We start from the raw sequence: 14,486 nt of genomic DNA, 5'->3' as shown, positions 1-14,486 counted from the left end.
GCCCTCCTTACCTGCAGGGGATTGGTTCTGAGACCCCCTGCGGATACCAAAAAACATGGATGCTCAAGTCCCTTATTTAACCTGTCTCAGTGTGGTGATCTATAGGACCCAATGGAACCCTGGACCTTATTTAACCTGTCTCAGTGCGGTGGGCATTAGGACCTGGCGGTGCAGCTCTGAATCCGCAGTGTTTCTGTTCACGAAAATAATCACGATTGAAAATAAGGTAGAAAATAAAGCGATCAGAAAGAGGTAAGATGCCGTCGGTCATTGGAAAAGCGTTAGGCTACAGTCGGTCAACGATCGGCACAATTTTAATGGAGAATGAGAAAGGCCCTGCCCCGATGAAAGCTACAATTATTACTAAGCAACGCAGTGGTTTAATTATTGAGATACATATGTTTCTTAAGTGTTTTATATGCATAGAAAGGTAAAATATGTACTATATACTAAGAAAAACATTTGACTAACTGACACTAAATAATACTGGATGTACCTGTTCCAACTTCAAATCCAACTTAAAGACAGACTCCGGAACAAAACTAATTCATAACCTGGGGACTGCCTGTACTTTTAAGTCATTTCTAGATTACTTATAATACCTAATACAATGTAAATACTATGTAAATAGTTGTTATACAGTATTGTTTTAGGGAATAATGACAAGAAAAAAATAGTCTGTACATGCTCAAACAATGAGCGCTGGAGAGAGAACTTCTGGGTTTTCCCGATCCGCGGTTGGTTGAATTCGCGCATGCGGAATCTGCGGATAAGGAGGGCCGACTGTATTTGCTTTTTATTGTAATTTATAGTTGTTATTACTGTGTATTGCAATGTACTGCTGCCACAAAACAACAAATTTTATGATGTATGTAACTGATATTAAACATAATTCTGATTATAGTAATTGTTTTTAATGTCTTGTACTGTAATGATGCCATCAAACAATGAATTTGTGGCAGCAGTACAGTGCAAGAAGCAAAGGAGCTTCAAGTTCTGGGGTGCTGCGTGGCCTTGGTTGTGGCATGGACCAGGCCTCATTCATGCCTCCGGTTTGCCTATTGTGGACACCGAGGACTGAGAGGCCAGAGCTGGCTGTGTGCCACTGGATACCATGCTGGATTGGAGGCTGGCCCGTTCCATCAGCGCTGCCCTCCGGTGTTCATTCAGTGGGACTGCATGCATGCGGCAGGTTGTCCTTGCAGAAACGTGTCTCCACGACAACATCACATGCACCATCAAACTACAAGCCATGACACTCAGAGACTTGGGTTATATTATTATTTGATTTTTTTGTGGCTATGTTTCTATGCTATTGTAATTATGTGTGACTGTTGGTTCTGTGTTTTGCACTCCAGCCCCAGATGAATGCTGTTTCATTTGGCTGTATTCATGGGTATGGTTGAATGATAATTAACAAACTCAAGAGAATGTGCAAATACTAGAAATCCAGAGCAACCCACACAAAATACTGGAGGAACACAGCAGGTCAGGCAGCATCTATGGAAATGAATAAACAGTTGATGTTTTGGGCCGAGACCTTTCATCAGGGCTGGGAAGGAACAGGGAAGATGCCCGAATAAAAAGGTGGGGGAGAGGAAGGAGGTGCAGGTGGGTGGGAAAGCTGAGACCCTACATAAATTGGGGGACCACTTTGTCAGGCACCTCCGCTCCAACCCGTCCACCAAAAGCAGAACTTCCCAGGGGCCAGCCATTGTCATTTCAAGCCCCATTCCTGTTCCAATTTGTTAGTCCATGCTCTCTTCTTTTGCCTCAATGAGGTCACACTCAGCGCAGAGGGGCAACACTTAATATTCCATCTAGGCCACTACTCTGTGAGCACACGAAACTGCAGTGATTTGCAGACGTGGCTCAGCACATCACAAGAATCAGCCTCCCCTCCATGGACTTCTCGCTGCCTCAGTAAAGCAGCCAACACAAACCCACCCACCCGGCAAGGATGTGCTGGGCCTGCAGAGGGTCGGTCCAGAGGAGGTTCGCAAGAACAAAAGTTGCCTGTAGGAAAGTCCACCTTGATAATGAATGTTGGACCCGACTCAAAGAACCAAATGTTTTCCTGCTGTCGTTAAGTTTCTCTGTACTGTAGAGTGAAAGCTGTGATTACCCCAGACATCTTCTCTCCTCCCCTCTCTCATGAGGCAGAAGATACAAAAGCCAGAAATTACGTACTAACAGGCTCGAGGGCAGATTCTATCCTACTCTTGAACAACAAGGTGGACTCCTGGCTTCGCAATCTACTCTGATGATCTTGTGCTTTATCATTTCCTACACTGTACTATTTAGGAAGCTTTTACACTTTATTCTGCATTCTGTTATCATTTTACTTTATCCCATCAATACATGGTGTCATGATTTTATCTACACCAACAGTTTTTCCACTTAATTTGATAGATGTGACAATAAATAACCAATACCAAAACAATTTCATGACATACTGTATGCCAGTGATAATAAATTTAATTCCGATGCCTGGCTTAGTTGGTTTGTGTTGGTTAGTACCTCGGGTTACAGGGCCTACCTTCTGTGTGTGAGTAGCCCTCTGCCGTGACCTTGAACTGCACCAGGACGCCAAGCGCTGTCAAGACGGGCCACGTGCCCAGGATCACCCAGCTATACCAGCACATGGGCTGCAGGGGGGCCACCTTGATCCTCTCATAGACGTACTGGACCAGGAGGAAAATCTCGATGAAGTAGTCCACAGTCACAGTGATGACGGCGGAACCAAACACAGACGTGGAGAGGACCGTGAAGAATCGCTGCCATTGGAGGGTCAGCACGGCGAAGAACATTCCGGCCCCCAGCAACAGTCCGATGGGCACCCAGACCGTGCGGGGGTGGTAGAACTGCTCCAGTACCACGAGGGTTGCCACGGCGACCAGCAGGCCCAGCAGCAGACCCACCATGAACAGGCCAACGCTCCGCACCAGCATGGTGACCAGGCCGCAGAGTACGCCGATGCCCAGGCCGATTCCAACGCTGGCCTCCATGCTAAGCTGGGTGTCCAGGACCCTCTCCTTGTAACACAGCATGAAGATGATGATAGAGCCGAACATCAATCCGGTGAGGAACATGATGGCTTTGAAACACCGATAGCCTTGGACAAAGAAGAGAGATGGCAACAGAGTTAGAGTGGTAGAGCAGAGAATCAGGTCCTTCACCACAACTGCTCGTTGCCAACTAAAACGTTCAACCCATCTGGGTCCCACCTGCCAACATTCTTCTGAGTGCAGAGAAAAATATAAGAACATTGCCAGTATTTGAGGACCTGAGTTATAGGGAAAGGTTGAATAGGGTAGTACAGTACATTTTCACCTGGAATGTAGGAGAATGAGGGGAGATTTGATAGTGGTATGAAAAATTATGAGGGGTATGGACAGAGTTTAAGCAAATAGGCTTTTTAAACTGAGGTTAGGGGAGACTAAAACTAGAGGTCAGAGGTTAAGGGTGAAATATTTCAGGGGAACCTGAGGGCAAACTTCTTCACTCAGAGGGGGTGAGAGCGTGGAACGAGCTGCCAGCAGAGGTGCTGGATTCAGGTTTGACAGCAACATTTAAGACGAGTTTGAATAAGTACATGGATGGGAGAGCTATGGAGAGCCATAGTCCAGGTGTGGGTTGATCGGACATGACAGAATAACAATTCGGCATGGACTAGATGGGCCTAAGGGCCTGTTTCTGTGCTGTAGTGCACTGTAACCCCAAACCTCTCTGTCAATGCATCTTTTAAATGTTGTTATTGTACCCACCTCAACCACTTCCTCTACCGACCACCCTCTGGGCAAAATTGTTTTATCTTGGGTCCCTCTGAAGTCTCTCCCCTCTCCTCTTAAACCTATACCCTTTAGTTTTTGATCCCCTTTCCCTGGGAAAAGACTGCATTTACCCTGTCTGCCTCTCATGAGTTCATACACTCCAACATCTCCCGAAAACTCAGTCCCTCCAGTCCGGGCAGCACCCGTAAATCCTCTTTGCATTCTTTCCAGCTTAATGAGGTCTTTACGGCACGCCGACCAAAACTATCCACAATACCCCAGATGCAGCCTCACCACCATCTTGTACATCACCTCAACTTCTATACTCGGTGCCCTGACTGATGAAGACCAACGTGCCAAATATTTCTCCGACCACCCTGTCTACTTTCAGGAAACCGTAGTACTTGCTCAGTCCTGGTTTAGTTATGCATGTAATGTGGGAAAATGTGAAATAGTCCACTTTTGCAAGAAGAAAAAAAAGAACTACATTGTCTATCTGGTGAGAGACTGCAGAGAACATAGAAACAGCAGAACACAGATACAACAGAACACAGGTCCTTCGGCCCACAATGCTGTGCTGACCTTCTAACCTGCTCTAAGATCAGTATAACCCTTTGCTCCCTCATAGGCCTCAATTTCTCTTTCTTCCATGTGCCTACGAGTCTCTTAAATGCCTATAATTTATCTTCCTCTACCACACACCCACCACTCTTGTAAAAAAAAATCTACCTTTGACATCCCCCCTACACTTTACTCCAATCGCCTTAAAATTATGCTCTTATGAATTAGCCATTTCCACCCTGGGAAAGTGTCTGCCTGTTCACTCTGTCTGTGCCTCTTAACATGTTATACACCTCTATCAAGTCACCTCTCACCCTCCTCCACTGCAAAGAGAAAAGCTCTAACTCGTTCAACCCATCCTCATAAGACATGCTCTCTAATCTAGGCATCAACTCTGCACCCTCTCTAAAACTTTCACATCCTTCCCATAATGAGGTGACCAGAACTGAACACAATACTCCAAGTGTAGGCTAGCCAGGGCTTTAAAGTGCTATAACCTTACTTGAGGCTTTTGAACTTAAACCTCCTGACAAATGTGTTGTAGTCCTTGATCCCTGATGAAGGCCAACACACTATGCTACATGACAGACAGAGGCTCGGAAGGTTAGCCTAGCCTTTAAGTGTTGAAGCTGACCACAATATTTGTTCCTCTGTTTGCTCACTCTGCTCGTGTGTTCACACTCTCAGTTGCAATTACCACAGCTCTGCGGCCGGGGCAAAATATGCAACCTGCTCTCAGCTCAGCTTCAACCGGTATTTCCCACTGGGAATTCGGGACCGCATTTCCGGGGTGGCTCCAATTAACAGCCGCAGCACTGGCATCTGGTGTCAGCAACACCTTCTAAACCGTGCACCTTCCAGGAAATGACAACATCCTCACTGACAAATTCCCGATTGCCCAATCCTTCATCATCCTTGACATGAAGGACTGGATACCACAGAAAATAATCCAGGCTTAGAGTTATACAGCATTACAGCATAGAGAAAAGGCTCTTCAGCCCATTTAGTCTATCTCTTCCTGAGTCCCATCTCCATCCATACCCATTCCATCCTTGTATCTATCCGAACTTCACTTAAAAGTTAGAAACTAACCTACATCTACCACCTCCACTGGCAGCTTGTTCCACATTCGCACCTCCCTCTGAGTGAGGAAGTTTGTCCAGCCTGCTCGCTGATCCACACAGCATCCTGGTGAACCTTCCCCAAAGAAGTCACACCTTTCATGTGTGGGGAAATGCAAATGCAGCCGACCCATACAGTCTCATACAGCCGCACATTACACAGACAAAGCAGCTTAACTGTTTATTCAGTTCGTCGCTCCCCAAGTTCAACCCGTTTCCCTTTCCAAACTGAGAACAGTACAGCAAATTCTATCGCTTGGAATCATGTACCAACCTATATGGACATAGTTCACAATCAAACTAACCCTTCCCTTCTTCATAGTCCATAATCTTCCTTTTCATCATTTATCCATGTGCCTACCCAAGAGATCTTTAAATGCCCCTAATGTATCTGTCTCTCCCACCACACCTGGCGGCATGTTCCACACACCCACCCCTCTCTGTATTAAAAAACTCACCTCTGGCATCCATCCTTATACTTTTCAACACCCACTTTAAAATCATCTCCTTTTATAATAGCCACTACCTGTCTACTCTATCTATGCCTCTCGTAATCTTGTATACCTCTAAGTTGCCTCTCTATCCTCTGCCACTCTGAAGATAAAAGCCCTTCTCTGCTGCTCAGTCCAACATGGTTACTCCCTCTCCGGTTCTCAGGAAGGCTCTTTGCCTGAAACATGAACTGTTTCTCTTTTCACAGACTCTGCCCAACTTGTGAAGGGAACACAAACTAGGATAGAGACAACTACAACTGTACGGCGGAACATTGCAGAGTGAACTTCACAGCATCTAACTTGACCCCAGGAGTGTTTGATGGGTTGGCATGGAGGAAGCATCACTCTGTGTCTGACCACGGGAATGTGTAGAGGGAGCTTCACTCTGTGTCTGACCCTGGGAGTGTGTGATGGGACAGTGTAGAGGGAGCTTCACTCTGTGTCTGACCCTGGGAGTGTGTGATGGGACGGTGTAGAGGGAGCTTCACTCTGTGTCTGACCCTGGGAGTGTGTGATGGGACAGTGTAGAGGAAGCTTCACTCTGTGTCTGACCCTGGGAGTGTGTGATGGGACGGTGTGGAGGGAGCTTCACTCTGCGTCTGACCCTGGGAGTGTGTGATGGGACGGTGTAGAGGGAGCTTCACTCTGTGTCTGACTCTGGGAGTGTGTGATGGGACAGTGTAGAGGGAACTTCACTCTGTGTCTGACTCTGGGAGTGTGTGATGGGACGGTGTAGAGGGAGCTTCACTCTGTGTCTGACCCTGGGAGCATGTCATGGGATGATGTTAAGGGAGCTTCACTCTGTGTCTGACCCCGGGAGTGTGTGATGGGACAGTGTAGAGGGAGCTTCACTCTGTGTCTGACCCTGGGAGTGTGTGATGTGGCAGTGTAGAGGGAGCTTCACTCTGTGTCTGACCCTGGGAGTCTGTGATGGGATGGTATAGAGGGAGCTTCACTCTGTGTCTGACCCTGGGAGTGTGTGATGGGACAGTGTAGAGGGAACTTCACTCTGTGTCTGACTCTGGGAGTGTGTGATGGGACGGTGTAGAGGGAGCTTCACTCTGTGTCTGACCCTGGGAGCATGTCATGGGATGATGTTAAGGGAGCTTCACTCTGTGTCTGACCCTGGGAGTGTGTGATGGGACAGTGTGGAGGGAGCTTCACTCTGTGTCTGACCCTGGGAGCATGTCATGGGATGATGTTAAGGGAGCTTCACTCTGTGTCTGACCCCGGGAGTGTGTGATGGGACAGTGTAGAGGGAGTTTCACTCTGTCTGACCCTGGGAGTGTGTGATGGGACGGTGCGGAGGGAGATTCACTCTGTGTCTGACCCCGGGAGTGTGTGATGGGACAGTGTGGAGGGAGCTTCACTCTGTGTCTGACCCTGGGAGTGTGTGATGGGACAGTGTAGAGGGAGCTTCACTCTGTGTCTGACCCTGGGAGTGTGTGATGGGATGATGTAGAGGGAGCTTCACTCTGTGTCTGCAATCATCAATGGGACAGCAGTTGAGAGGGTGAGTAGTTTCAAGTTCCTTGGTATACACATCACCGATGATCTCACCTGGACTGTACACACCGGCTTTGAGGCAAAAAAAGCAAAACAGCTTCTCTTCCACCTCAGGCGACTGAAGAAGTTCGGCATGAGCCCCCAAATCCTCAAGACCTTCTACAGGGGCACCTCTGAGAGCATCCTGACTGGCTGTATCAATGCCTGGTGCGGGAACTGCACCAACCTTGATCATTGGGCACTGCAGAGAGTGGTACGGACAGCCCAGCACATCTGTGGATGTGAACTTCCCTCCATTGAGGACATTTACAGCAGCAGGTGGGTAAAGAAGGCCTGGAAGATCATCAGGGACACCAGTCACCCCGACCATAAACTGTTTCAGCTGCTTCCGTCTGGCAAACAGTACTGCAGCGTTAAAGCCAGGAGCAACAGGCTACGGGACAACTTCTTTCTACATGCCATTAGACTTAAAATTGATATGTCTGTACATTGTGACAGAGTCATAACACAAAGACTTTTATTTCCTCACATTGTGGGATGGACGTAAGATTTAAATAAATTCAAATTCAACCCCAGGATTGTGTAATGGGGTGGTGTTGGGTGAGTTTCACTCTGTGTCTGACCCCGGGGGTGTGGTGCGACCGGTGGCGTGGGGAGGGGTTTTATGTGATGAGACATTATTATTATATTATGGGAGTCCAAAGTGATGCTTCAGGAGGACACAGAAAGAAAATTAGAAGCACTAAGCTTCCGGTCCTTGCAGAGTCATGGAGAAATACAACACAGAGCCTGGCCCTTCGGGCCAATCCTTCCATGCTGACCCAGGTAGGCCTCACTCAGCCCACTTACCAAAGAAGCAGTAGATGACTCCGAAGAGGCAGCACATGGAGCAGAGCACAGAGGGCACGATGTCGTACTTCCGGTCGATCTCCTGGTCACACGTGCGGAGCGCGCTCTGCCCCGCGCCGTGCGTCAGGAGCTGGAAGGGCAGGGTCTGCAGTGTGGACGTCATGGTTCCAAGTTGTCGGTAACAGCGCCCGTCAGAGGAGAGGTCACAGGACAGTTTCCATCCAGAGCCAGAGGAGCTGAAAAAAGCACAAGCTGACTGTGATCGGAGCTCAGAAACCGGCCCTTTGGCTCATCTTGCTCACGCCGACACTCGAATCAGTGTGGATGGTAGGTTACAGAAATTGTCACATTGCACTGAAACTTTGAAACATACAGATAAATGTGTCATTTCCGTTATCGACCAACACAGTTCAAGGACGTGCTGCGGAGCAGCCCACAAGTGCAGATAACATACTAACACAGCGACTATTGTAAAATTAGGGACATTTAAGAAACTCTTAGATAGAAAGATGAATAATAAAAATGGTCTATGTAGAAGAGAAGGGTTAGGTTGATGTTAGAGTCATTAAGAGTTTGGCCGAAGGGCTCCAGTGTTCTATGTTCAAGCTAACGCTTCACAGTGCTGCTGTCTATAAGGAGTTCTCCCCGTGACCGCTCCGGCTCCAGTTTCCTCCCACATTCCAAAGTTGTACGGTCTGGGTTAGTGACTAGTGGGCATGCTGTGTTGGCACCGGGAGCTTGGCAACGCTTACAGGCTGACCCCCCCACCCACCCCCCGTACATCCTTGGACTGTATGGTTGACACAAATGATGCATTTCACTGCATGTCTTGATTTGCATGTGACAGATAAAACTAACATCTTTAATTTCCCACCTTCACTGATCCCAGTGGCTTGGTCACAGAGGGAGAGCATAAAACCGTAGACAAAAAGACAACTGGCCCATCCAGTCCGCTCCACCACTCAATCAGCGCTGATTTATTATCCCTCTCAACCTTATTTTCCTGCTTTCTCTCTCCTTCTCAATAAGCCTAAAGGAACATAGACTCACACAGTACAGAAACAGACCCTTCGGCCCACTGGATCCATACTGACTCACAGGTCCGGCAAGGAACAATGGATTCCAGATCTTGGATCCTTCGGTGGAGCGGTGGCGATGGGTAAAGGTATGGCCATTAATGGTGTAGAGTGAGTGTTCACCAGGGCAGAACTGGAGGTGCACAGAGCTCACAGAGGCTCGAAGTGTACGTGTTAATAATAAATAGAACAATAAAGGTGACGAATGCAAAGTAACAGAATGATGGCACAGTAGTGTAGTGGTTAACGTGATGCATTATGCACCAGTGATCTGGGTTCAGTTCCTGCCGCTGCCTGTACCTTCTCCCTGCAACCGTGCGTGTTTCCTCTGGGTGCTCCGGTTACCTCCCACATTCCAAAGACACGAGAGTTAGTAGGTTAATTGGTCACATGGGTGGTGTGGGCTCGCTGGGCTGCAAGGGCCTGTATCTCCAAGTAAAGTAAGATGTGTTGGGTTCATCCAGGTTCTGGGCCTTCTGGCCTATGTCTTCATGCTCTCCTCTGACGCCTACCAACTTTCCCTACATTTCTCTTCCAGACAAGGAGCACTACAACAGCACAGAAACGGGCCCTTTGGCCCATCTAGTCCATGCTGAACTATTATTCTGCTTAGCCCCATTAACCTGAACTGGGACCATATCCCTCCACACCCCTCCCATACATGTTCTGATCCAAAGTTCTCTTAAATGTTGCAATCAAACCTGAATCCAGCACTTCCACTGGCAGCTCGTTCACCTTCTGAGTGAGGAGTTTCTCCCTCAGGTTCCTCTCAAATATTTCACCTTTTACACTTAACCTGTGACCTCTACTTCTAGTCTCAACCAACCACAGTGGAAGAAGTTTGGTTGCATCTATCTATACCCCTCATGATTTTGTATACCTCTTTACGTTCTCTCCTCATTCTATGACCTTAACCTTTGACCTCTAATTCCAAGAGTCTGAATACCTAGAACAGGAAACTCTCCGAGAGGAGAAGTGGGTCAAAGAGTTGGCTGTGCAGAGATGGAACGAACAGCCTGCTGTACGATGCCACTGCTACAACCCGAGGACGAGTCTGACAGGAAACGCCTCCCGGGACGAGTGAGCGGCCAAGACAGAAAAGAGTTACCAGCAGTGTACACGTGCACGCACTTGTTCCGTGCCTCCACCAGTCTGCAGCTGGTCCTGTCCTAGCCAGATGGCACTGCCCACTCTCACCAGACCACTGGCACGGGTCAATAGGCTTGATCCGTGTCTGCCCCTCCGTGGGCTGGGACGTCACATCTGAGAGAAAGTGACTGGGAAGGTCGAAGGTCCTACCAGCTGACAGATGCAATGGAAGATCTCAGCTCACTCCGTACCTGGAAAATAGATTCAACAATTAGCCAGTCAATCTAACATAAGGTATACGCACAGGCCATTCGGCCCAGGACGTGCCAACCTTTTAAAACTACCCCAAGATCAATTTAGCCCTTCCCTCCTACATAGCCCTCCATTTTTCTGTCATCCATGTGCCTATCAAAGAGTCCCTTAAATGTCCCCAATGTATTCGCCTCTACCACCACCCCTGGCAACGTGCACTCTCCAATCTGTGTAAAAAAAACCCCGCTATACAGCCCTCTATACTTCACTCCAATCACTTAAAAATTACGCACTCTTGTATTAGCCATTTCCGTCCTGGGAAAAAAGTCCATGGCTATTCACTCAATCTATGCCTCATATCATCTTGTACACCTCTTATCAAGTCATCTCTCATTCTCCTTCATTCCAAAGAGAAAAGCCCTCGGTCACTCAAACTGTCTTTAAAAAACCTGCTCTTTAGTCCAGGCAGCTCTCTGGTAAATCTCTTCTGCAGCCTCTCTAAAGCTTCCACATCCTTCCTTCTGAAGCGACCAGAACTAAACACAATATTCCAAGTGTGCAACACACAAAATGCTGGTGGAACACAGCAGGCCAGGCAGCATCTACAGGGAGAAGCGCTGTCGACCTTTCGGGCCAAGACCCTTCATCAGGACTAACTGAAAGGAAAGATAGTAAGAGATTTGAAAGTAGTGGGGGGAGGGGGAAATGCGAAATGATAGGAGAAGACCGGAGGGGGTGGGATGAAGCTAAGAGCTGGAAAGGTGATTGGTGAAAGTGATACAGAGCTGGAGAAGGGAAAGGATCATGGGACCTCCCGCCCAGGGAGAAAGAAAGAGGGAGGGGAGCACCAGAGGGAGAAAACTAAATATATCAGGGATATATATATATATATATCAGGGATGGGGTAAGAAGGGGAGGAGGGGCATTAACAGAAGTTAGAGGTCAATGTTCATGCCATCAGGTTGGCCTCCCCCTCCTACTTTCAAATCTCTTACTATCTTTCCTTTCAGTTAGTCCTGACAAAGGGTCTCGGCCCGAAACGTCGATAGTGTTTCTCCTTATAGATGCTGCCTGGCCTGCTGCGTTCCACCAGCATTTTGTGTGTGTTGCTTGAATTTCCAGCATCTGCAGATTTCCTCGTGTTTGCTTTTTAAATTCCAGGTGTGTTCTTGTTGGGTATTGTAATTGGTGGAAACATACATAATTCATAACCACTGACATTGAGTTGGGGTGTCACTTTAAGAGGCTGGTCTGAAATGATCATATAATTATGTACCGTGCTTTGTCTTCAGTTTTTTTGGAGTTCAATAAATCGGTTGTTACGGTTTTTCTTAAACGTAAAGTGCTCCACATCTTGTTATCCGTGAAAACCTACATTGGTGACACCAATGCTCTAGCGTGATTCCAGAGTTATTGAACATGTCGGCCAACGCCATCACTTTGAAACCGCTGGAGTTTTCAGAGCAAAATGCTGTTACTTCGTTCATACAGGCCAAGGCCCAATTTACGCTGTGAGAAATCTCCGCCGATGACACCAAATTTTACTACGTGGTAGCATCGCTCAGCACTCCACAGCTACAGGAATTCTGTAAACGCCAGTCATCCCAAGTCCAAGGTCACCTTTGACCTGCAAAAGCTGTGATTTGAGCTTCCTTGTAGGTTTGTGGATGTGAAGCAGCAAGTATTGGCCAGACAGGACGCATGGTGGAAATCCACATCAAGGAGAACGAGAGGTGTACCCGCTTGGGTTACCTGGAGAAATCGTCAGTAGCAGAACATTGCATTCGCAATGGCCGTAAGATTGACTTCCATGGCACAAAGCTACTGTGCCTCACCAATAGCTTTTGAGATGGCCTGGTGAAGGAAGCCATTGAAATAAAACCAGAGGAAAGAATTTCAACAAAGATGAAGGTTTCACTGTAATTAAGAACTTGAATTCGATTGTAAATAAGTGGGACAGCGGAAACCTGTTTGGATGAGGACTAACCAATCAGGAGAGATGGACGGTGGGGGTATAAATAACATCGGACAAGACATGTCCGGGCATCATCCCTGATTAAGATGGCAGAGTTTGTCATCGAAACGTCGGTTAAAATCGGTAACTGTAGCCGGCTGGAAGCCCTAGACAAGTTTATTCATCTGTTGGAATTCTTTGAGGAAAGATAGCAGGATAGCCAAAGGAGGATCAATAAATGTTCCTTCTTTGTATTTTCAAGGCCTTTGACAAGGTGCCACACGAGGCTGCTAAACAAGGTAAGAGCCCATGGGATTACAAGAAAGATATTAGCATAGACAGAAGCTTGGCTGACTGACAGCAGACAAAAAGAATCTAAGGACAATCCTTTTGAAGAGAGATGAGGAGGAATTTCTTTAGCCAGAGGGTGGTGAATCTGTGGAGTTCATTGCCATGGATGGCTGTAGAGGCCAAATCATTGGTATATTTGAAGAGCAGGTTGAAGATCAAAGATTACAGGGAGAAGACAAGAGAATGGGGTTGAGATAAATCAGCCATGGTTAAATGGAGCAGACTCATTGGGCTGAATGCCCTCATTCTGCTCCTATGCCTTATGGTCTAACAAAGCTGAAAAACTGCTCAGTGCATTGAGCAGGGTTTCTTACAACAGTGTTAAATGGATCAGCAGCTAATTTTAGAAGGATGCATTGCTACTCAATGCCTGAATATCCGATTAACATGGAGAGCACAGGAGAGAGGGAGATTTACTTACTGTTTTCTTTCCAAAAAGAGAGGTTTATTTATACACACAAATTGCTGGAGGAACACAGCAGGTCAGAGAGTACCTATGTAGGGGAACAAACAGTCAACATCTTGGGTTGACATATTTACAATCTGTACATTCCGTCAGATCCAAACTTAAAATCCAGCCGCCCTTGTCGAGGATACACTCCACCCATCAGTCTCTCTCCAGGGATATCTTTCTTGTAAATATTTCTTTCTTATAAACACTGTGCATAATCTATGTTTTTCTTGTGAATGCTGTTTATATAATGCGGTGTCTGTGACACTGCTGCAAGGAAGGTTTTCATTTGCACTTGTGCATGTCACAATAAATGACACAGACTTTGGGATGTTGATCCAGGTATAAAGATTTCTTTGGAAAAAGCAGCTGTCACCTCAGGTAGAGCCCTCGACAGCCTGTTTTCTAGCTCTGTCAATGGTTGTCCCAATTCTTCCCCCCAAAAATAAATTTATTACATAATAAAATGATCATGTTTTTACAGCACTACTGTCCTAAATCTAGAGTCTACAATCAATCCATCTAGAAATTAAAACAAAGCCATTCTCATTCAGGACCCTCTGCAGAGGCTTGACGGAATCAGTTGTGCGAAGGGGTTTGCTCATTCTCTCTGCTCTGTGGGTTTCCTCCCATACTCCAAAGATATTCAAGTTAGAGACTGAACTGTGTTAGTGCCACAGTCATGGCAACTCTTGCCCCTTGCACGTTCTCAGACTGTGCTGGTCAGAGATGCAAACGATGCATTTCACTGTACGTTTCAACGTTGCAATGTCCACATGACAAATAAAGCTGGTGTTATCTAGTGTAATCTGGCACCTACAGTCTCAGATCTCCAAGGTGCCCAAGGGAAACCTGGATTCAGAAGTATCTCAGGAAGAGGGGCAGGGAGTCAGACTGAGCGGATCCCTCAATGGACTGCTATCTCCGCTTGTGAATGGCCATTCCTTACTCTGGAAGTGTGTGATAGGACAGTGTCGAGTGAAGGTAACTCTCTATCTAACTTCAAGCA

General features: G+C 47.1%; 1 protein-coding gene across 11 annotated transcripts in view; it reads right to left on the bottom strand.

Moving 5' to 3' along the window:
• The window catches only part of tmem198ab (transmembrane protein 198ab), a 103,909-nt gene that overhangs the window by 14,765 nt on the left and 74,658 nt on the right, over positions 1–14,486 (bottom strand). For all 11 annotated transcript variants that reach the window (XM_073046210.1, XM_073046212.1, XM_073046208.1 and 8 more), the window contains 3 exons: positions 10,512–10,720; positions 8,305–8,540; positions 2,540–3,115 (listed from right to left, as the gene is read on the bottom strand). In XM_073046210.1, the coding sequence (XP_072902311.1) occupies positions 2,540–3,115; positions 8,305–8,467 (739 nt within the window). In that variant the 5' untranslated portion in view covers positions 8,468–8,540; positions 10,512–10,720. The remainder of the gene's footprint in view (positions 1–2,539; positions 3,116–8,304; positions 8,541–10,511; positions 10,721–14,486) is intronic.

Source organism: Hemitrygon akajei, chromosome 5, assembly GCF_048418815.1.
Source record: "Hemitrygon akajei chromosome 5, sHemAka1.3, whole genome shotgun sequence".
Lineage (NCBI taxonomy): Eukaryota > Metazoa > Chordata > Chondrichthyes > Myliobatiformes > Dasyatidae > Hemitrygon > Hemitrygon akajei.
Note: the sequence above shows the minus strand (reverse complement) of the source record. Positions and strands in the feature narration are given on the sequence as shown.